At 41.0% G+C, this 25,001-nt stretch overlaps 1 protein-coding gene across 2 annotated transcripts in view; it reads right to left on the bottom strand.

The window, feature by feature from the left end:
- LOC122550548 (glypican-6-like) overlaps positions 1-25,001 on the bottom strand; it is a 1,024,831-nt gene that overhangs the window by 729,026 nt on the left and 270,804 nt on the right. For both annotated transcript variants that reach the window (XM_043691449.1, XM_043691450.1), the window contains exon 2: positions 9,187-9,345. In XM_043691449.1, the coding sequence (XP_043547384.1) occupies positions 9,187-9,345 (159 nt within the window). The remainder of the gene's footprint in view (positions 1-9,186; positions 9,346-25,001) is intronic.

The raw sequence follows: 25,001 nt of genomic DNA, 5'->3' as shown, positions 1-25,001 counted from the left end.
GACATGGTTGAGGCGTTAGTGGTGATCTTTCAGGAATCACTAGAATCAGGGAGGGTCTCAGAGGACTGGAAAATCGCTAACATGTCACTCCTGTTTAAAAAGGGAGAAAGGCAAAAGACAGAAAATTACAGACTGATTAGCCTAACCTTGGTCATGGGTAAGATCCTGGAATCCATTGTGAAAATAACATTTCTGAAAACTTGGAAGTGTGTGGTAAAACAGGGCAAAGTCAGCATGGCTTCATCAAGGGGACGTCATGCCTGACAAATCTGCTAGAATTCTTTGAGGAAGTAACAAGCAGGTTAGATCAAGGAGAGCCATTGATGCTATCAACGTCGACTTCAAGAAGGCCTTTAACAAGGTCCCGCAGAGAAGGCTACGAAATAAGATGGTGTTAGAGTCAAGGGGCTAGCATAGATAGAAGCTTGGCTGTTTGGAAAAAATGCAGAGAGTGGGGATAAAAGGGCCCTTCTTAGGGCAACCAGTGATAAGTGGTGTTCACAAGGTTTAGTGTTGGACCACAACTTTTCACTTTATACATTAACGATGAAGGAACTGAGGGCATTCCAGCTAAGCTTGCAGATGACTCAAAGATAGGTAGAGGGACGAGTAGCATTGAGGAGGTGGGGAGGTTGCAGAAGGATTTGGACAGATTAGGACAGGGGGCAAAGAAGGAGCAGATAGCGCACAGTGTGGGCAAGTGTGAGATCATGCACTTTGGTAGGAAGAATACAGGCATGCATTATTTTGTAAACGGGAAGAAAATTCAGAAGTCAGAAGTGCAAAGAGACTTGGAAGTTCTAGTCCAGGATTCTCTTAAGGTAAACTTGCAGGTTGAGTCAGTAGTTAGGAAGGCAAATGTAACAATGGCATTTATTTTGAGAGGACTTGAATATCAAAGCATGGCTGTTCTTCTGAGGCTCTATAATACTCTGGTTATACAACATTTTGAGTATTGTATGCAGTTTTGGCCCCATATCTCCAAAAGGATGTACTGACCCTGGAGTGTGTTCAGAGGATGTTCGTGAGAATGGTCCCAAGAATGAAAAGCTTAACATATGAGTAATGTTTGAGGACTCTGGGTCTATACTCAATGGAGTTAAAAAGGATAAAGGGGGATCTAATTGAAACATATAGAATACTGAATGGCCTGGATAGAGTAGATGTTAGGAAGATGCTTCCATTGGTAGGAGAGACGAGGACCTGAGGGCACAGCCTTTTGAGTAAAGGGAAGACCCTTTAGAATGGAGATAAGAATAAATTTCTTCTGACAGAGAGTGGTGAATCTATAGAATCTATTGCCACAGAAGGCTGTGGAGGCCAGGTCATATATTTAAGACTGAGATTGATAGGTTCTTGGTTATCAAAGGGATCAAGGGTTATGGGGAGAAAGCAGGAGAATGGGATTGAAAACTTATCAGCCATGATTGAATGGTGGAGCAGACCCAATGGGCTGAATGGCCTAATTTCTCCACCTATGTCTTATGGTCTTATAGTTCAGGACAAAGCAGCCCACTATCGAGACCACATAAACAAACATTCACTCCCTCCATAACCAACTCTCAGTAGCAGTAATACGTATCATTCATATAATGCGCTACAGAAATTCATCAACACTCCTTGCAAAGTACTTTTGAAATCCACAACCACGTCCATCTAGAAGGAAAAAGGCAGCAGATACATGGGAACACCACCACCTACAAGCTCCCCTCCAAGTTACTCACCATCCTGACTTGGAAATTTTTCCTTCAGTGACACTAGATCAAATTCCTGGAACTCCCTCCCTAACAGCATTGCAGGTGCACATACAACACATACATTGCAGTAGTTCATGAAGGTAGCTCACCACTATCATTTCAAGGGCAATGAGAGATGGGTAATAAATACTAGCTTAACCAGTGATGACTACATCCCATGAATAAACAGAAAAATTACAGACACAGCAAATAACGACATCCTGAAAAGAAAATCAGCCAGCTATCAAACTGGTAAAATATAAAATTAAGCAAAAACAGGTTTAAAGAACATCTTGCTACATTTTATCTGCCAGCTTCTGAGGGAAAACTGGCTTGTTCTGGACCCTCTCATTTATAAGCAAAAGTTCGATGACAGAGCTCTCCCCTCTGATTCAGAGTCTCTGGGTTCAGGTTCCATTCCAGGCCTGGGGTGCAAGTCTAATATTCCAGTGCAACACCAGTATGTTGCACTATTAGACATGGTGTATTTAAGATAAGGCTTCAAACTGAGGCTTTTTTATCCTCTGCTGTGCCCAGATAATGGGTTCTCTGCCAGTGTTTCGAAGAAGAGTAGGGGTGTATTCCCGAAGATTGTGAATAATATGAATCCCTCAATCACACCATAAAAATAGATTGTCTGGTCATTATCATGTTGCTGTTTGTGGAAATTTACTTGTTTCCTCCGTTACAAAACTCACTACATTTCAAAAATACTTCATGGACTGTAAAAGGCTTTGAAGTACCTGATGGTTGTAACAGACAGAAAAGATACACACTTTGTCTCCAAATTATGTCACAGGACATAAGTGTATCAACAGGTAAATGTGTATCTGGAATTTCTCTCTCAACTATTATGACTTAGATCTGTATTCATACTTCAAACTGTTTAATGTCTCCATTCAACATGAGGAGAAGGAACTCAGAGGCAAATGTGCCAAGTATTTGTAAAGGAGAATCAGGACATGATTATTAAGGTGATAATGTTAAAACTTCCATTCAAAGCAATTCTTTACCCCATTAAAGCTGTTAATGTTCAGAGGAGATCAATGGGACTAACCATCATTAGAAAGAATAACTGGCAGCAAATCAAGACTTTGTGGTCTGCAAATGCTCACATCTTTTCTTGGAAGCTTCTACCCAACGCATAAACCTGTAATTTGTCTTACAAAGCTGCATGGTACCAGAACCTTTTGGTGACAACTTTTTATTAATAAGAGGTTTGACATATGTGTAGGAAATTGTTCGAGTCTCTAATCACATATAGGGAACTGAACATGGGAAAAACAATTCAGTTAATCAGGGAGAGCCATCATGAATTCATGACAGGCAGGTCATACCTGAAACCTCACTGATTTTTTTCAAGACATGACTAAGTTAATGGGCTAGGGCATTGTTCATATGGACTTCTAGAATGCATCTGATAATGTCCCGCATAAGAAAGTGTTAAAGAATTGAGGGCAAATTACCGGCATGGCTAAGAAATTGTTTCAGTCGCAGGTGACAGCAAGTAGGGAAATAATAGGTAGACACTCAAATTAGCAGAATGTGATTAGTAGTGTCCCACAAGGATATTAGGCCCTCAATTATTCACCTTATTTGTTAACAACTTGGACAATGGCATAGTCCCAATTTGTTAACAACACAAAGTTAGGCAGCATTGCAGACAGTGCAGATGATTGCATGAATTTACAAAGGGATATGAATAGACTAAGTGAATGGACAAAATTGTGGCACTTGGAGTTCAATGAAAACAAGTGCGAGATTATCCATTTTGGACCAAAATAGGACCGATCAGGATACTTTCTGGTTGAATAAAGCTAATTACAATGGATGTTCAAAGAGATTTGTGGTTCAAGTGGTGCAGAAAATATTCAGAAAAGCTAATGGAATGCTGCCCTTAATATCTAGAAGACTGGAGTATAAGGTTATGATGTAGTTAGACAAATATCTGGTTAGACCCCACTTAGAGTGCTGTGACCAGATCTGGGAACCACACCTGAGGAAAGACATATTCACCTTGGGGGAGTACAACATACATTTACAAGAAGGATACCTGGACTTCAGGGATTAGGTTATGAGGAGAGATTATAAAATAAGACCTGTTTTCTCTAGAATCTAGAAGATAAGGGATGGTTTGACCAAAATCTTCAAGTTATTAACAGGAAGTAGTCAGGTTAATAAAGATAAACTATACCTTGTGGTTGGAGAGTCTAGAATAAGGGGGAATAATTTAAAAATTAGGTCCAGACTGTTCAGAAGAGATGTTAAGATGTGCTTTTACACACAAAGGTACTATATTTTTGGAACTCTCTTCCATAACTGGCAGTGGATACTAGATCAGTTGTTAGTTTTAAATCTGAGATCAATAAATGTTTGCTAAACAAGAATATTAAGGGATATGGGCCAAAGTCAGGTTTATGGAGTTAGGCCACAGATCAGTCATGATTTCATTGAATTACAGAAATGGCCTACTCATGTTCTTGTATTCCTATATTCATATCCAGACACCATTTGCTGGGCAAAGTAGTGGAGAACACTATCATATCTAAATACTTGGATACAACTGTTTCCCTCCATAGCTTGAATCCAGAGGCTGAAACAGAATACGTTTCTTGTATGCATGATGAGGATGTAATTTAGCCATGAGTAGTCATCTTTCAGTGTAATATGAGAGGAATTATTGCTGGAGATGTCCTTACTGTTTTTTAGTGTATGGTTTATCTGGGCAGTGTCAAGGCATAGCTTTCTTTAATGAAATAAAGTTTGATTTATTGTTGTCACATATACCAAGGTACAGTGAAAAGTATTGTTTTGCATGCTATATAGACAGATCATATTTTACGAAGGTTAAGATTGAAGGTTAGGATTCTCATACACAATAGTGAATTGAATATCCACTACAATATATTCAATTACATAAATGTCTGTCAAAGTTGTTGGTAAAAGTTATTTGTTTTCCTTCTACACCATAATAACTATTATATGAAAGATGTGGATGCTTTGGAGAGGGTTCAGAGGAGGTTTACCAGGATGCTGCCTGGACTGGAGAGCTTATTTTATGAAGACAGGTAGACTGAGATCGGACTTTTTTCATTGGAGAAAAGGAGGAGGAGAGGGGACCTAATTGAGGTATACAAGATAATGAGAGGCATAGATAGAGTCGATAGCCAGAGACTATTTCCCAGGGCAGAAATGACTAACATGAGGGGTCATAGTTTTAAGCTGGTTGGAGGAAAGTATATAGGGGATGTCAGAGGTGGGTTCTTTACACAGAGAGTTGTGAGAGCATGGAATGCGTTGCCAGCAGCAGTTGTGGAAGCAAGGTCATTGGGGACATTTAAGAGACTACTGGACATGTGTATGGTCACAGAAATTTGAGGGTGCATACATGATGATCAATGGTCAGCACAACATCGTGGGCTGAAGGGCCTGTTCTGTGTTGTACTGTTCTATGTTCTATGTATAATCATAACCATGACATGATTCTGTATCACTGAATGTATTTAATTGTCAATGGATAAGTATCTCCATGAGGAGCAACAATTAGGTAAATCACATGTGACAGATTCAACCATGAAATATAAGCCCAACAACATTTATTTCCTGATGATGGGCTTATGCCCGAAATGTCGATTCTCCTGCTCCTCCAATGCTGCCTGAACTGCTGTGCTTTTCCAGCACCCCACTGTCAACAACATTTATTTTCTACATAAAGACTGGCCAATATGTATTCCATTGAAAACATGTGGTAAGTTTTGTATAAATGCTAATGTGCCAGCTTACGCAGTCTACCTGAAAGTGATGGTGGTTCTCACCAATATTTTTAAAAAGTTGCCCACAGGAAAATCAATCTCCATGGTGTGGATTTACAATTTCTCAACATCTGTTTGATTCTTGTGCTTTGTCATGAAAATCTCCAGGCCTCCATCAGCAGTGATATCATTACCAAGTAAGCAGCCACTGTAGTACCCTCACAGACAACAAACCAGGAAGTAAGTGACACCTAGGGATCCTTGATGCCACAATCGATCAAATGCGGCCTTGATGTCAAGGGCTGTCATTCTCACCTCATCTCTAGAATTCATTTCTTTTGTCCATGTTTGAATCTAGGCGATGATGAGGTCAGGACTGAGTGCCCTGGTAGAACCCAAAGTGGGCATCATTGAGCAGGTTATTTCGGAAAGGGTGCTAATATAGTATTAGCACTGTTGATGACACCTTCCATCACTTTACTAATGATCGAGAGTGGACCGTTGGGGTGGTAATTTTGTCCTGCTTTTTATGTACAGGACATATCTGGACAATTTTTCACATGGTCGGGTAGGATACCAATGTTGTAACTATACTAGGGGAGCAGCAAGTTCAGTACTATTGCCAGAATTTTGTAAGGGCCCATAGCGTCTGCCATATCCAGTGCCTCTAACCATTTCTTGATCTCACATGGAGTGAATTGAATTTGCTGAAGACTAGTATCTATTTTACTGGGGATCACCGAAGGAGGCCGAGATGAACCGTCTTCTTGACAGTTCTAGCTGAAGATTGCTGTGAATGCTTCATCCTTACCTTTTGTACTTGTTTGTTAGGAGAAAGTGAGGTCTGCTGATGCTGGGGATCAGAGCTGAAAATGTGTTGCTGGAAAAGCGCAGCAGGTCAGGCAGCATCCAGGGAACAGGAGAATCGACATTTCGGGTTATGCCCGAAACGTCGATTCTCCTGTTCCTTGGATGCTGCCTGACCTGCTGCGCTTTTCCAGCAACACACTTGTTTGTTAGGCTCTTTCATCATTGAGCATGGGAATGTTTGCAGAGTGTCCTCTTACAGTGAATTGTTTAATTGTACACCACCATTCACGACTGGATGTGGCAGGACTGCAGAGATTAGATCTGATCTGTTGGTAGTGAGATCACTTAGCTCTGTCTGTCACTTGCTACTGGTGATATTTGGTATGCAAGTAGTCCTGTTTGGTAACTTCATCAGGTTGACACCTCATTTTCAGGTGTGCCTGGTGTTGCTCCTGGCATGCTCTCCTGCACTCTTCATTCAAACTGTGGTTGTTCCCTGGCTTGATGGTAATGGTTGAGTAGAGGGTATGCCAGGCCATGAGGTTATAGATTGTGCTGTAGTGCAATTCTGCTGCTATTGATGGCCCATAGAACCTCATGGAAATCCAGTCTTAAATGCTAGATTTGTTTGAAGTCTGTCCCATTTAGCATGGTGACGATGCTACACCGTGCTTAATTCTGGTGACGAACCAGGGGCAGCTTCTGGTGATGAGGCAATATGGTACTCTTGCTGGCTCTCCAGTGGCTCAGGCCTCCTTTATATCCATGAGGTCCTGTCCATGCCAACCCTCTGTGAAAATCCATGTGCATTGGAACAAATCTATCACCCTCACCAATCGTACTGGTTATCTCTGGATATCTAAAGCCAGACCTTCCTTTTACAAAGTATTTCTCACTGACCTTCTGAACAACTTTTTAAAAAAATCTTCTCTCAGTTTGCCCATGATTAAGTTTAGGCTGGCTAAACCAGTCAATATCTCAGCTGGCTCTTCCTCTCTTTTTTGGGCAACAACACAATGTTTAAAGTCCTCTGAAATAGCCCTATACAGGCTGATATCCTGTCACCAAGCCATCAATAATTTACATGTGTAGAGTCTTTAACACTGATCTAGTCTCCTTAGAGCCAGCTCTTGGAGTGAACAGAACCTCTGATACTCCTATTTATATCTATCAACCAGAGGTCCCTGATTGGACACAATTAATCACCCCAATCAAAAACTCACATTCTATGAGGTCCACCAGGCTGACCCCACTACAATCGCTACATCTCTCTCCTTCTGAGTCCGAGGACATCGGCCTATTCTTTTGTTGTCGCTCCTCCTGGGGCATTTTAGCACCGGCTCAGGTTCCTCTGATACAGACAGAGTGCAATGCACAATAACTTGCGTCTTGCTTCTGGAGCATTTCAGAAGAAGAGAATGATTTTCTTCAGGAGCATGCTTTTCTCTTGTCACCACAAAAATGATCACAGAGACCGGTATTCTATCACTAAGTCACTTACTTACATGGATAGTCCGTGATACTGATCCAGCTCTCTCAGAGCCAGCTGTCAAAGTGAACAGAACCTCTGACACCCCTGTTTATATCTGTCAGACCAAATTAATGGCTGTACAACAGGGGACTCATATTTTATGAAGTCCACCTGGTTGACGTGATTACAATCGCTACAACCGTCAATCTTCCAGCACTGCCTATGGCCAACCTTGACTGGAAATCAATGCTCAAAGCCTCCTCTAATTCTTCCTTTGCTTCTCTAGGAAGTCTAGGAGACATTTCATCTCTCTTGGGTACTTTAACTTCTATTAGGAGGTAGTCACTCTTCTTCCAGATACCTGAAAACTTCTCAAACATTATGACTAATCAAAGATCACACTGCCACATATCCTCCTGCAGAATTAAATACTCATTGCCATTTGAATCATGAGGTGATAAATCTGTTGTACAGAATGTGAAAGCAGATATTTTGCAAGCACAATTACATTGTTCTGCACTTTTCAGAGGCACTGGAACAGCTGTAATATAATTTGAGCTAACCATTTAGTCCAGGACTTGATTTGAAAGGGAAAAAAAAATTGAAACTCAAGACAATGTCGAGATCTATTGCAACATGTCTATCAGTGAAGTTTCAGTGGCACAGTGGCTCAGTAGTTAGCACTACTGCCTCACAGTGTTCAGGACCCAAGTTCACTTCTAGCCTTGAATTACTGTCTGTGTGGAGTTTGCATGTTCTCGATTTGGGTTTCCACTAGGTGCTCCAGTTTTCTTCTATAGTCCAATGGTGTGCAGCTTAGGTGTATTGGCCATGACAAATTGTCTGTAGCGTGCAGACGAGGTGGTAAATATGTGGTTACAGGGTAGGGTCAGGTTTGGATCTGGGAGGGGCAATGCTCTTTGGAGGGTCAGTGTGGACTTGTTGGGCTGAATTGCCTCTTTTCACACTGCAGGGATTCTGTAATTTTAAGTACAAATATTAATCAAGCTCACAAAGTGACTGTGCTTTTACTTTGTAGTCAATGACGTCGTGTAAAATGTTCAATTGGATTAATTGTTGGTAATTCACTGCTAACTATTAACTTCCTTTGTGACAAGGGCAAAGAGTCATTTCTCTCAATACAAAAAAGTTCTGTCTGTGTGAGGTATATTGTTCCATACAATGAGCTCACACCTAAAGGAAAGCTGAAAGAATAAACAAAATCCTTCAGGAGAATGTTACACTCAACACAACCTTGTGGTCTAGAATTATGCGCAATTTGGATAACAAAGAGGTACAGCAGTTTCCATTCATGAGGCACATCTAAATTCCTTTGAGGACTTACAGCAGAGAGCCAGAAGCTCAAGAGAGTATTGGATGAAAGACTGCAAAATTTCAAAATCGCCAATACACTTACCATCAAATTTCTTATGCCTGGAAACAAATGTTGTACGCAGAAAGTGACTGGTTTCTTCGACCATATTTTCAAACTCCAGTTTGCTTTGCTGGCTGAGCTTGTCTTCCATTTCTGAGGTGCAGCACGTGTAACCTTTTGAACATATTCGCAGATGCTCCCCTGAAAAGAAATTGAAAAGTCATTTAGCAGTAAACAAACTGGACCTCCATTGTGAATTGATATGGCGGTTTATGGTAAGCTTTGCAATGAAATTGTTGTTTTCCTGGGTTGGCTGGATGTTATTACAGTTCTGGAGGACCGGCTCCATGTTATAGCTAATTTTGTCCCTGATTTGTTTGAATTTTTCTGTTAAAAACATTGATAGATCTCTCTTTCTATTTTCACCAGGGTTTAGACTTTGCGGTTCAAGAGAGTTTTACTCCAGACAAATTTTCAACAATAATGGACAGATAATGCATATTGTCTCCGTAAATTGAAAAGAGACATTGGATGATTGAAGAAAGGATGTAAATGTCAGTTCTATTTTGTCATTCAGCCTTTTCTCAATTTGTTAAAAGATGGTAAAGGAGCTCAGAAAGCAATCCCCTAGGGATCAACCTGCTTGAAAGAGTGCAAAATAAAACCTATGACATTGCAATCTACATTATGTCTTTTTATTTGCTCATTAACAACAAATTGTTATGACGCGGGGTAAATCCCACCTGCTAATTTAAACCAGCAACACAGAAAAGATTTACTTTGTGCGGTAACCTGTAAAAATTCGAGAGGCAAAGAACTATTTAAAGTAAACATTAACAACTCATTTAGCTAAGCCTTTCTATTACTTTCCCCTCTACAATACTGGTCTGATAAAACCCCGATTAAGATTTACCAGAGAATTCAAATTTCAAAAACCAGCCAACTGTAAAATCTCCTCTCTGCATCTTTCTCTGTAGATTTGCTCTCCAGGTCAGTGTCAATGTTTTTTTTCTGTGCAAACTCCTTCTCCAGACAGAGTACCTCATAGAGAGTTCTTACTAGCTGGCTACATCTATTGGAATTTTATCAGTTCTCTTTGCCGTTCTGGCTAACTGTTCCATAATGTCTGATAATCATACTCCAAAGCATTGGATCATTTCATTGGTATTAATAATGTCAAAATACTAAATTCAAACTTGATTGGAGTTTGGCATCTTGGGGCATAATTTAAACTGATTGGCCAAATTCAAATTTGTTTTTGTATCCAGGCAACCCGGTGAATCTAGCTGTTTGACCAAATATTAAATTTTAAACTTTCCAGTACTCTGTGTGCTTCTCTACGTCCTTGCTAGCTTTTCCACTCTCTTAAAGTTGCAGTATTCCTACACCTTCATAACAAAATCAGCGAAACATTGAAATCTTAACTGTGTTTATTGTAAAATTTGTTGAAATTCAAAGATTTTTACCAGTCTGCTGACATACATGAGATATGTGAGTGTTAGTTGAACATAGTAATCAGCAGTGTGATGCAAAGCTAATTTGAGAACGGCTGCACTACATGGTCATTTACTAGATAATTCCAAAAGAGATTTCCTTTTTCATTTTTAGTGAAAGTTATCTTTAAGAGAAGCTACATCAGTACACCCTCATTGACATGATTATCCTTGATACCCAATAATCTATGCGTTGAAACATCTAAGCAAATACCTAAACAACAGATTTAAATGCTCAATTCGATGTGGCTGAAATATGAACAACAAATAAGCTTTACTGCACATAGTCAATGAACTTTATGTCTTACTGAAATTGAGCATCGTCCAGAAGATTAATAAGCCTGCCTGAAGATCTTTGACTTAATATCCAAACTATCTTATCGAGAAAAAGCAGTACCTTAGCACTGCAAACAAATTTGTTATGATCATTTATGTTTGCTTTCATCACACTGTGCAAAATACAAGACAAGGATTGCAAATGTGAGGTGAATAAAATTGTTACATCTTGGAGGAGAATGTGAGGACTGCAGATGCTGGAAATCAGAGCTGAAAATGTGTTGCTGGAAAAGCGCAGCAGGTCAGGCAGCATCCGAGGAACAGGAGAATCGACGTTTCGGGCATAAGCCCTTCTTCTGAAGAAGGGCTTATGTCCGAAACGTCGATTCTCCTGTTCCTTGGATGCTGCCTGACCTGCTGCGCTTTTCCAGCAACACATTTTCAGCTCTGTTACATCTTGGACTTGGCTTTCTAATTTAAAGTTACATGATGCAATGAAGATGGTGAATTGACCTGCTTTGGATTCTGCCCAACAACAAAACTACAATGCTGGTTGTTAAAGATTAAAAGGCTGTAGCGATTTACTGTGAAGAAGGCGCAAGATATTCACACTAGTAGGCAATGGCAAGAAGTTCTATGTCAGCAACAGATAGTCTCCAGGTCTCACAAAGAAATGTTAGAAATAAAAATGGCTTTCGACATTATTATACTTTAAAGTGACTACTTGATTTGCAAAATTGAGATGAGTTCAGAGTCAAAAGGTTAACAGCTTAGAATATCTACCAAGACACAAGGCCCATATGAATTTTGTTGCCATTGGAATGGACTTTGAGAGCTTGAGAGTCTGTAGAAAGCTTATGCAGTATCAATAACAGGGATTTTCTTAAAATAACTCAACCTCACAGATAGATCAATCTGTAAAAATCTGTGAGACAGCAATTGAAGCAGAGATGTTATCTTTATTATTGGTAGGAGGCAGTGGGAACTTCAACAAAGATTTAAGACTAAAAGCTTATGAGAATTTAAACAAGGCTGGAGGTTCACCTAACTTTGGGAAGTGGCTGCCTTCCTAAGACGATGAACAGTTGATGAACATGATGACCAGTCTGATGGCAAACCGAGAACAGTGCAGCACCCATATTAGGGAGAGTTCACTGCTGCAGGATCCTTAGGATGCATCACAGCAAAAGGAGGACGGAGTTTTTCACATATGATTTCATATCCCGGTCATGAGCAAGGTGTATGTTTGTGTATAGGTGTGTGTGTGTGTATGTGTGTGTCCTCCACAACCACCTGATGAAGGAGCAGCGCTCCGAAAGCTACTGCTTCTAATTAAACCTGTTGGACTATAACCTGATGTGTGTGATTTTTAACTTTGTACACCCCAGTCCAACACCAGCATCTCCAAATCATGGCCTTATTACAAGGAACACACTTGGATGATGCAAAGCATTTGAAGCTACAATAGAATGGGTATGACTGGGTTTATTTTTCATCTTTCAATATGAGGAGTAGAGCATTGGCCATTTTAGTTAGAAAGAATCTCCCATTTAAGTTATTAGAGTGAATTAAAGACACACATGGGAGATTTGTAATCCTTAAAGCTTTGATACGGGATCTTAAATGTTTACTGTCCCCGGCCCACCCCCTTAAATTCTTGACAGATGCACTTTCTGGACTGGTTAACCTTGCCTCTCAACATTTTGTCATAGGAGGGAATTTCAATTGTCTCATATACCCTACAGTAGACAGATTGTCCAAAGGCCCACCGATATCTTCTTTATGATTTAAACAATTAAGGGATTGGTAGATGTTTGGAGGCACCTCCACCCCACTGGCAGGGACTTCACATTCTTTTTGAACCCACATAAATGCAATACCAGGATTGATCTTTTTCTGATCCCCGCAGCACATCTGGGCTCAGTGGTGTCATGTACAATTGGCAATATCACTATTTCCGATCATGCCCCAGTGGATTTATTGGTTAAGAGTAAGGATACAGTGATAGGCTCGAGGCACTGGTGACTGAGCCTCTTCATCCTCAAGGATAACAAGTTTATTGAATTCTTTTCTACTGAGTTCAGGGCTTTTTTAGATATAAATTCAGACTCAGCCAGCAGTCAATCCATCCTTTGGGAAACAGCTAAAGTCTATGCTAGGGGGTTGGCTATTTTCTATTCAGCCAGCAAGAGGTGATGCACAGTTGAGCAGCAAGACTTGCTCGAGGTGCATCTCAAAGCAGCTGAAAAGGCATATTTTGACAGGCCCACACTGGTTAAACTACACAGGATCCCAGTGCTTCAGTCTACGCTGAACTCCATGCTCACATGGACAGCCAAGCAGTCAATCCATCCTTTGGGAAACAGCTAAAGTCTATGCTAGGGGGTTGGCTATTTTCTATTCAGCCAGCAAGAGGTGATGCACAGTTGAGCAGCAAGACTTGCTCAAGGTGCATCTCAAAGCAGCTGAAAAGGCATATTTTGACAGGCCCTCACTGGTTAAACTACACAGGATATCAGTGCTTCAGTCTACGCTGAACTCCATGCTCACATGGACAGCCAATAGGGAGCTTATATTTGCAAGTCAAAGGCTGTTTGAGCATGGGGATAAGTAGGGCAAGTATCTAGCATATCTTGCTAGGAAAAAGAGTGCCCCCAGTCCATTCCTCAATCAGAGAGGACACTGTACATTTGACCTACGATTCCAAAAGGATTAATGCAGCATTCCAGAAATTTTACTCTGAATTACACGTATCTGAAAGCTGTGAGAGTGGGTGGGTTAGGATGGAATCCTTTTTTTAAGAATTTGAACCTCCCAGGAGTGATCCCTGAACAAGAGTCTCTCCTCAATGCCCCATTGTCAGAGCAAGAGGTGCAGGAGGCTGTGAGGCAGCTCCAGAATGGGAAGGCGCCGGGTCCTGACGGGCTCTCCAGTGAGTTCTAAGGAATTTATAAGTATATTGTCAGGGCCGATGCTTATAGTATGTTTAATGACTCACATAATCGTGGCCTCCTCCCACCATCTCTAAGAGAGGCAAACATCTCTCTCATTCTTAAAAAAAGGGGAGGCCACAGAGGTCTGTGCTTCCTATAGATCCATTTCACTCCTGAATGTCCAAAATCCTATTCAAGACTCTGGCATTAAGACTAGAAACTGTACTGCCCTCCATCATTAAGGAGAACCAGACAGGGTTCATAAAAGGTAGCAGATCGACGGATAATGTCAGAAGATTACTGAACATGATCCAAGTATGTCAACAGCGATCGGTACAGGGATTGGTGATCTCCTTAGATGCAGAAAAGACATTTGACAGGGTCATGTGGCCATATCTTTTTCATACTTTGAAGCGGTTTGGCCTGGGAGAGACCTTCATCAGGTGGGTGGAGGTTTTGAATATTGATCCTCTTGCTGCGGTCCAATGGTGTACGGTCAAGCAATTTTAATATTTGTAGGGACAGTCAACAGGGCTGTCCCTTGTCGCCATTGGTTTTCACATTGGTGATCGAACCGCTGGCAGAGGCAATATACAGGGATCCCAATATAACCACTCCAGAAGTGGGGATGAAATCACATAAGATCGCACTGTATGTGGATAATGTTCATGTCTTCTTATCAAACCCAACAGTCTCAGTGCCACACTTGATATAATGCACCAATCTATTTGGTGGCTCTCAGGTTATAAGATCAATTTTGCAAGTCAGAGGCCATGCCGATGGGTTGTCTCCCCAGAGTGCCTGATTCTGAGGGTGGATCTCGGTTCCCTTTTAGATGGTTGCAGGAGGGCTTTTTCTACTTAGGTATATTTATTGCTCCCATTTATTCGACAGAATCAAGCAGGACCTTTGTAGATGGAATGCACTTCTGATTTCTTGATTAGGTCGGATAGCTCTCATTAAAATGACAATTCTGCCCTGCTAATTGTACCCTATGTGAATGCTTTCTCTGTTTTTTACTGAACAAATATTTTGAAGACTTAGTGGCTGGTTTAGTTCTTTTACCTGGTATCGCAAGCGGCCCATAATTAAATTGACTAAATTGCAGACTAGGCAGAGTGAGCCTCCCAGACATCAAAAACTGTCAGTTAAGCTCATTGCAATCTTACATAAATGATTAGGCCCGGGGGCACCCTCACTCATTTTGGTTGGACATCGAAGCATCTCAGGCAAGATGCTGCCTTACTAGCCTGCTGTTCTCATACAAAATGAGAATAGTTAAGGAATATTGCCATTGCCCAACAGTCATCAATAGATTAGATTAGATTCCCTACAGAATGGCTCAACAAGTCCACACCAACCCACCGAGACCCATTCCCCTACATTTACCCCTGACTAATGCACCTATTACTATGGGCAATTTAGCATGGCCAATTCACCTGACCTGCACATCTTTTGGATTGTGGGAGGAAACCGGAATACCTGGAGAAACCCACACAGACACAGGGAGAATGTGCAAACTCCACACAGACAGTCGCCCAGGGCAGAAATCGAACCCGGGTCCCTGGTGCTGTGAGGTAGCAGTGCTAACCACTGAGCCACAATAGTGGAGGGCAATGCATCAGGGTGAGGGCAATATTGCCAAAACATCATTTTTGACACCCATAGTTGGTAAGCCAGGCTTTCAGCCAGGGATGATTGTCTCTGGGTTTAAACTATGAGCAGCTAGGGGGCATGTCTTGCCTGGGTGATTTATTCAAAGGGGACATATTGATGTCCTTTGACCAGTTGGCTTGGAAAAATGAATTGCCCAGTTGGGACCTCTTTTGTTTCTTTCAAATTAGAAACTTCATACAAAAAAAGACCACACTTTTAACTGATCCTTATAGGTCTGACATGTAGAAGAGAGTGTTGAGTGCTGAGGGTACATTATCTGTTAGCAACGCTTATCATCTATTAGGAGAGGGTCCCTTGGATGAGACTGAATGGCTCTGTAAGGTATGGGAGAGAGTGTTGGACATTGAGATCTCTTCTGAAATATGGGAGGATATCTGGGAAAATGCAAGAAGGATCTCAATTTGCAACAGGACCCACGCCTTACAATCCACAGTGTCCTTCTGACCCCAGACTGCCTTGCTAAATTTAAAGCGGGAGCATCTCCAATGTGTCCTAAATGTAAAGTGAGCATGGCATACCTACTCATTGTCTTTGGCCCTGTCACAGACTGCAGGCATACTGGAGCGCGGTGGTAGGCAAAATAGAGAAGGACCTGGGGACGGAGGTTGAGATGAATCCGGCATCTCTTCTTCTTGGCTTTGTTAATTCATTTTCATTAGATGCACACAAAAAAAGGCTTTTCAGTATCCTCACTTCTGGTGCAAGAATGAACATTCTATTAGGATGGGTGTAGGAAAATCTCCTGGGGCTGACGGGCTGGCGTAAGTTAATTATGGAGCACATCCACTAGGACTTTCTTATGAGTATGGTGCACCATAAAACTGAGAATTTCTATAAGACGTGGCAGCCCTTTTTGGACTATCTGAGTACAGACTTGTCCACCATACGAATAAGAGCCTTTATATAGCCATGGCAATTTAGTCTAATGAATCTGGTATTCAGAGGGGAGGAACTACCAATATGAATATGTATAAACTTATGCGCTCGATGATCAAGGGCTATTGCTTTGTTTTGGTGAGCTGTATTATGGTTATTATCATTAGTATTATTGTTAAGACTTTTTTTTAGATTAGTTAATTATTTGATATTTATTTATGTAATTAACAGGTTTTTTTTAATATTAGTTTCAATTGTTTGGTTTTGTATTTGTTGTAATATTCAAAAGAAAAGAATTTTCCTTTTTTTAATAAAAATATACTATCAAAAAAGAAAGAGAGCTGGAGTAGGGTGTCTTGAAAACCATTAAGATAGGTAAGTCCCTCAGGGTTTGATGGGATCTATCCCAGCATGGGAAGGAAGACAAGGGAGGAAATTGCTGGGGCCTTGACAAAGATCTTTGTATCCTCTTTAGCCAGAAGTGAGGATCCAGAAGACTAGAGATTAGCCTTTATTTTCCCTTTGTTTAAGAAGGTCAACAGGAATAATCAAGGACATTATAGGCTGGTGAACATCACTTCAATTTTGGGGAAATCATTAGAGAAAATTCTTAGGGACAGGATTTACTTGCATTTGGAGACAAGTGGCCTCATTAGGAATAGTAAGTGTGGTTTTATACAGGGGAAGACTTGTCTCACAAACATGACTGAGTTTGTGAGGATGTGACAAAATGATTGACAGTGATGTTGTCGATGAACTTTACTGAAACATTCAACAAGATCTCTCATGATAGGCTTGTCTGAAAGATAAAATTGCATGGAATTCACGGTGAGTTGGCAAGTTGGATGTAAGATTGGCTTGGCCATTGAAGAAAAAGGGTCGTTGTGGAGGGGTGTTTTTCTGACTTGAGGTCTGTGAACAGTGATGTTCCACAATTATCATACTGGGATTCTGTTGTTGGTAATATATATAAATCATTTGGATGAAAATGTTGACAGACTGATTAGTAAGTTTGGTGATGACATGAAAATGGTGGTGTTGTGGATGGTGAGGAAGGATATCAAAGGATGAAGCAAGATATAGATCAGCTGGAAAGTTGGACACAGAAATGGTAAATGGAGTTTAATTTGGACAAGTGTGAGGTAATACATTTTGGGAGGTCAAATGGGAAAGGCAAGTATAATCAGAGATAGAATCTCTTTCTCACCATTGAAATGTCAAATACAAGAAGACATACGTTTAAGGCAAGATTGGGAAAGTTGAAAGGAGACGTGCGAGGAAAGTTTTTGAGACAGAGAGTACCTGAAATATGCTGCCATAGGAGGTGATAAAGTCAGATTTTAGCAAAGTTTAAGTGGCTTAAGGTTTTTGTAAAGATTTGTAGCTCGGGTGCTGGCTGTCATACTTGTAGGTATGTTCATCAAGTTGATTTACAGACATTTCGTCCCCTGTTTGGGTGATATCTTCAGTGCTTTAAAGCCTCCTGTGAAGTGCTGTTGTATTGTGTTTTCTGGAATTTATGTGGTTTCATTTCTGCTGCTTCTGGTTGCCAGTTCTGGCTGCTTGTCGTAGGAGCCGGTATATTGGGTTCAGGTCCATGTGCTTGTTGATAGATTCCGTGGATGAGTGCCATGCTTCCAGGAATTCTCTGGCTGTCCAATGTTTAACTTGTCCTATGATGGTTGTGTTGTCCAGTCAAATTTGCAGCAGAAATGGAACCAAATAAATTCCAGAAGACACAGTACAACAGCACAGGAGGCTCCAAAGCACTGAAGATGTCACCTAGACAAGGGATGATACATCTGCAAATCAACTTCCCAGCTCAATGAATATACCCACAACTACAACAGGTTTAAGAGGCATTTACCCAGACACATGAACAAGCAGAGAATAAAGGGAAATGGACCATATGCAGGCAAATGGGATTAGTTTAGAATAGCATCATAGTCAGCACAGACATGGTGGGCCAAAGGGTCTGTGCCTGTGCTGTACTGTACTGTGTTCTACTTTGCAGGAACTATGTATAGGAACCTGAATCTTAATGCACACATAGCTCAATAGTCTGAACAGCTATCCATCTACTTTAAATTTATTCTCAAGGAAAGTTTATTCTCAATGAAGCAGAGTCTCTTTTCAATTAAGCCAGAGGGAAATGAAGCAGGCAATCACCATATAATTTTTGTTTACACTGTCATTTATAGATAAAGCTTCAGGGAAGCTGCTTGAACTTTGAAATCACGAACAGAACTGAAAGTTGCAGTCAAGAAAGTGTGGCTTTACAATTCAAAATTCAAGGGTCAGAAGGAGGGTGGGAAATTGCAGAGCAAAAGAGAAGGTGCCTCTGAAAATTGCAATATTCCCAGTGGAAGATGAATAAGCAACTTGTTCTTCATCCAATTCACTTTGAAAATAGCCCTCTGAGGACTGGAAAAATGCCTTTTCTCATTTATGAAATATATGAAATAACCTTCTGGCTAAAAATGTTACCTGCAAATAAATGCATTTATGGATTGAATGCAAATAGGAGAGTGCTGTGGAACTCATAAATATAAATCAGGGTTATAGATTTTCTCAGTTAAGAAAAGTGAGATAAGATATACATCAATGGTTTGGCTAGGATATAGTTCAGGGTCACAACAAAGATTTTGTACACTCTGATGAAAACATCTTGAGTGTAAGGCTATCTAACTCATTTAAGAGAAGCATTCTTAACAATATTTGATGCAAAAACCTCTTAGTATTTTCAACATTGCAAGGTTGTGAAAATTCTATTCCACTCATAAGAATAATAGCCACTGATGAATACACATATGACCTTCAAATATTCAAATGCAAAATGTATCAGATTTTATAAATTTTGAAGTACATCTCTGATCAGTGCTTTACAGTGAAACAGTATGGCTGGTGTCCTCCACAAATCCCCTCACTACTTTGAAATGCTTTAGGAAGGCAAGGCGGAGCAATCTGCACCTAATCCCATATTGCAATACAATCAACCATAGTAAAAGTCTTGACATTTCTGTTGTGAAATGTTCTTTATTCCACAGATTGCAATCAGTGACAAGAGGGATCTGTTACATTACTGAGGAAAACAAGGTTGTGTTAAACTCAGTTCATCTAATAATTAATAATCTCATGGAGAAAATGGACATGTGTGATCTCTCATCAGGGAAGAGTGGCCTGATGTGAAAATGGCCTATCTTCTGTAAATGTAAAAGGGAAGGAAAATAGAGAAGAATCAGAGTAATATGTAAGAGCTCCACAAATAACACTTAAGAATCACACAAAAGTATTTGTTTCTTTATTAGAAATTAAAATGTCTGCAATTTATTTTGGATTTCTCCCCTCCCAAAGATGTTGAGTTATGAATACCACCTGTGGCACACGTCATAAGAAGCTAGGAATTAGAAAGGAATCTGAGACAGTGATCGATGTTGGGGATTTGATAACAGAAAGCACTACAGCCTGCATGTGCTCACATGCAAAGAGAGAGAGAAAGAAAGAGAGTGAGACACAGCCACACACACACACGCAAAGTAGGAATTGAACTGAGGCATTGGCTGTCCGAAACTGAATGCTGGATAAGCATATCAACACAGGAAATAGAAGCAGGAATGGGCCATTCAGCCCTCGAGTCTGCTCCACCGTTCACTAAGATCATGACAGACCTTCTACTTAAACACTATTTTTCTGCACTATCCCCTTTGATCTCTCAGTTGAAAATACTCCGTGATTGAGCTTCCATAGTCCTATGACATAGAGAATTCCAAAGATTCACCACCTTCTATATGAAGAAATTCTCCTTCAGCTCAGTCCTAATTGGCCTGCACTTTATTCCGAGTCCTGTATTCTATTGTTATAGACCCCATAGGCCTAGGGAAATATTCTTTCTTTATCTGCTGTGTTAAGACCTGTAAGAATGTTGTATATTTCAATGAGATTACACCTTTTTCTTCTAAACCCTTCTCTGCCATTATTCAGATCATAATTCCGAGGGTCTGTTGCCATGGTATGCCATATTTGTCATCTTGTGCCACCCTCACACATGCACAATAACCCATCCCAGATGTACTGAGACATCTATCATCCATCTCAATTCAGGTCACCGCTTGTTCTTTTGCCTTTGTTTTCCCCACTGGAGATCTCTGTAAATTTACTGTTCTATTGAAATGACTGAAATATTGAAATTTATTTTCTGCATGTCACTTCATGGCTTATTAACTTCATTTTCTCTTGTAGTCTGTAAAGGGAAACCTCGATTATCCAAACGAGATGGGCGGGCACTATTTTGTTCAGATAATCGATTAGTTGGCAAATCGATTAAATGTCTTTTCTCTGGGGCTCGGAGTTTTAAAAGTCTGCTCACTGTTCAGGAAACTGCAGCAGCAAACAGCGCGCGAGACCCCGCGCCCCCACCCACCCACCAGCCACCCCACCCCCAGCCAACCCTGCCCCCCCACCCCACGCCCCCCAACACTGTCCTCGTCCCCAAACCCATCCAACCCCGCCCCTGCTCCACAACCCTGTCCAACACCGCCTCCTGCCCCCAACCCCGTCCAATACCGCCGGGGATCTTCAAATGCAGTTCACCATCTTTTTCCCTCTGTAAAACTCCAAGGAAAGAGTGGGGAAAGAGAGGGCGGGAGGTCAGTCATTTGGTGATGGTGCCTGTTTAATCATTGTAAACAAAAGACGCGATCATTGTTGGAAACACTTCTTTGATGCAATGCTTCTATCGGGACCTCGAGATCTCCTTCGGATAATCCGATTTTCGGATAATTGGTAATCGGACAATCTTGGTTCCTCTGTACACAGAATTGTTAGCACACATCTTTGTATTCACATTCCAAATGTATATATTTCCTTCATCTAAAAATGTAATTTAATGTCCAGGCTTCTGAGGCAGACAGGAAATTGGATAGAATGTAACATTTCATTTGATTTTCCTTGTTACAAACTTGTGTTTTCTTGTCACCACATCCCTAATCTCCACTAAATTATTTCTGGTTAGCTCCATTGTTGCTCTGACTTCAGAAATACCTCTGCTGTTTTTGGTCATCATGACTTACATCAACAAACTCATCAACTAGTTTCAGTGTGACACCATACACCTCAATCTTCCTCTCTAGTTTCCTCTCATAGATTTCTTCTAATTACCATTGTTTTTTGTTTTTTTTCTGGTTTAACTCAATCCATATTCATAACTTCTAGATTTTACTTGATCTGGGAGAATTGAAAGTCATCTTCTGATTTTGTGAGTAACACTATGTCATCAGGGCATCACTAGCTTCCTTGCAGGTTTGAAGATGAGTGACTGGACGCAAAACATTGACTTTGCTTTCTTTCCACAGACGATGTCAGACGTGCTGAGCTTCTCCAGCAATTTATGTTTGTGTTTTGGATTTCCGTTGCTTGCTTTATTTTAATGTTTAACTCACAGTCACATCTCTTCCAGGTATGTCCACCTTGCTGGAATTCTGGTCCTCCCTCAAACAGGATTTCCATTCTAATTATTCTTGTTCACCATCATTAATTTCATTGTCGCCTCGCGTGTTTGACAAGGTATTTGCCAAAGCTCATTTCCATAGCCAAATTTCATTCCTCAGTGACTGCCACCAGCTCAGACTCACTCCAGGTGCATTCCAACTGCTTTTCAACCTTAATGTTTAGAAATTATACAGATATATTTGTGATGTACAATACTTATCAGACAGCTATTTGAACTGCATTTGAAGATCCATACATTGTCATATGCATATTTTCGATTTCTCTCTCCATCAGCACCATCTTACACTATCTCAGACCTGTTGTGCTCCCTAGATCCATGTCATTTCCCAGTTTCTTCAATGTTCTCATGAGAATGTTTTTCTCTTCCTTTCAGGCATTAAGAAATGCAAACTGCAACAACTCAGAGGTACCCACACCCCTCTGGAACTTTCCTCTGCTCCTCTTTCCTCTGTCTCCTTCCCATTTCATAACCCCACCACCATTTACTTTCCCTCCGACCTTCTGGTCTTTGATGCTGGTCTGTACTTAGTTTAATCCCTCTGTACCCCCACTTCAATAAATTTCAGACTCATTATGACATTGGACTTTTCTTCCGTCAAGTCCACTCCTTGCCCATTTCTTTGAACAGGAGTCCTCTCCCTGTTACACAGATGCTTTTGCCCACCTCCAACACTTTCCTTCACCTGGATCCTCCCTCTGGCTTTTTACCTGCTCTCAACGCGTTCATTGAGAACTGTCGACGTAACATCAGTCACCTTCTCTGTTCCCTCCTCACTCATTCAAATCTGTCTCCAGATCCAATTAGAGTCATGGAGATGTACAGACAGAAACAGACCCTTTGGTCCAACTCATCCAGATATCCTAACCTAATCTAGTCCCATTTGCCAGCACTTGGCCCATTTCCCTCTAAGCCTTTCCTATTCAAATCCCCCTCCAGGTGCCTTTTAAATGCTGCAATTGTACCAGCCTCCACTACTTCCTCCAGCAGCTGATTCCATACACGCACCACCCTCTGCATGAAAACATTGCTCCTTAGGTCCCTTTTATATCTTTCCCTTCTCACCCTATACCTATGCACTCTAGTTCTATACTCTCAGATCTAACCCTGACTTTGTAATCAAGCCTGCTGACAAGTGTATTGCTACGGTTGTCTGGCTTACAGACTTCTATATTGCAAAGCACCAGCTCTTGGACACCTACTTGTTTGCCCCCCCCTCCTCAACCACGATCCTACCATCAAGTGATTGTGTCCACAATAGTCACCAACCTCATCTCCTTTGAGGACCTCTCCCCATCACCCCCACAACTTCCAAGTTTATTGTCCCCCAACCACGTACAACATTCTTCAATCTTCTTCCCAAAATCTACAAACAGGGCTACCCAGGCAGATTAATTGTTTCTACCCCATGGAAATATTTCTTTCTACTTTGACTCAATCGTTTTTCTCCTTGTCTAGTCCTTTCCCACTTACATTTGTGATTTTTTTCTGATAGTTTCAGTATTTTTGGTTCACTGGCACCAGCTGCTTCCTCTTCACCATGGAAGTGCAACCATTTTATGCATCCCCCGTCAATGTGGTTCGATGGCTCTCCATTTCTTCCTGTAACAAAGACCTGAAACACCGCATACATCACTTCCCTTCTCTGCCTCGCCTGACGCTCATTATTTGGTCCTCTTATGGACCAGGCCAGATCCCCTCAAACATTTCAAGAAAGTTGCTGAGACCCTAACTTTGCTGGTTGTTTTAAGCAGGAGTACAGTGGATCTTCAAGAGAGATACAGCTGGTCAAACCACTTAGTTTTAAACAAAACTGAATTTACTCACAAGTTACCCAATGAAACACAAACAAAAGAGAACAGAATACCGAATAACGTAACCTACTTCAAAACCCAACAGACTACACCAACTTAATGATGCTGTTCCCAATACTTGCAACAATCCCCATGGCACAAAAGGTAAAATCAAACCCAGTGACTACAGGAGAGAGAGGAGGATCAGCTTGGACCTGCTTCTTTCTCAACACGCTCACTAAAGTCAAACCAAGCCAGAGTAAAGATGAGCTGGGAGAACTGGCCACTCCCCTTTCATTGTACAAGAGTTATTTTTTCAAAACCTTGAAAGCCTGTTGCCTGAAGCAGTTTCTGTTAGCTATAATCAAACTGGCCCTAAAACCCTTCGACTTACACTTTTCAGAGTCTGTGTCTTTTAAGACCTCCTGAAAAGAAAACAAGGACAACATAACGTTGTTAAAGGAGCAGCATCATCACACACCTCCCCCCTTAAATAAATGAACCATCAAAATCCAAAGATGGCTTCATGTTAGGCCTCCTTAATCTTAAATTGCTAGTAGTCTACAACACACATATACATTACATTGACCATAAGCATGCAAACATGTACTCCTACATTTTTTTTCAGTCTGTTTTATTCCTCCATTTTTCATTCAAGTCTCGACAACGCTTCAGCAATCATGTTTTCTCATCCTGTCACATGCACAATTTTCAAATTGAATGGCTGCAACAACAAGCTCCATGTAAAGAGTCTGGCATTAAATTTTTTCACAAACTTCAATGGGTTATGGTCAGTACATATGATTGTCTCAGATACTTTACTGATAACATAAACATTGAAATGTTGTAAAGCCAACACCAGGCTCAAAGTCTCCTTGTCAACTGTGAAATATTTCTGCTGATGAATATTCAATTTCCTGGGGAAATACCCGATAGATCTTTCTATCTTCTTGTTGCCTTCCTGTAAGAGCATAGCACCGACACCCACATCATTTGCCACCTTGTATGGCTTTCATGATTTGGAGGTGCCGGTGTTGAAAGGGGATGTACAAAGTGCAGGTGTGCATATGAGTGTGGGAGTGTGTGTGTGAGTATATGAGAGAGAGCTTGTGTATGAGAGAGAGTCTGTGTGAGTGTATGGGTCTGTAGGAATGTGCATGTGTCTGTAGGAGTGTGTGTCTGTGTGTCTGCGTGTCTGTGCGCGTACGTTTGCCTCTCACAGACGGACACACACACACAATCCTACAGATGCGCACACACACACAAACACACACACACTCCTACAGACCCATACACTCATGGG

This window comes from Chiloscyllium plagiosum, chromosome 6 (genome assembly GCF_004010195.1).
Source record: "Chiloscyllium plagiosum isolate BGI_BamShark_2017 chromosome 6, ASM401019v2, whole genome shotgun sequence".
NCBI classification, from domain to species: domain Eukaryota; kingdom Metazoa; phylum Chordata; class Chondrichthyes; order Orectolobiformes; family Hemiscylliidae; genus Chiloscyllium; species Chiloscyllium plagiosum.
This window is presented reverse-complemented; position numbering and strand designations above follow the sequence as displayed.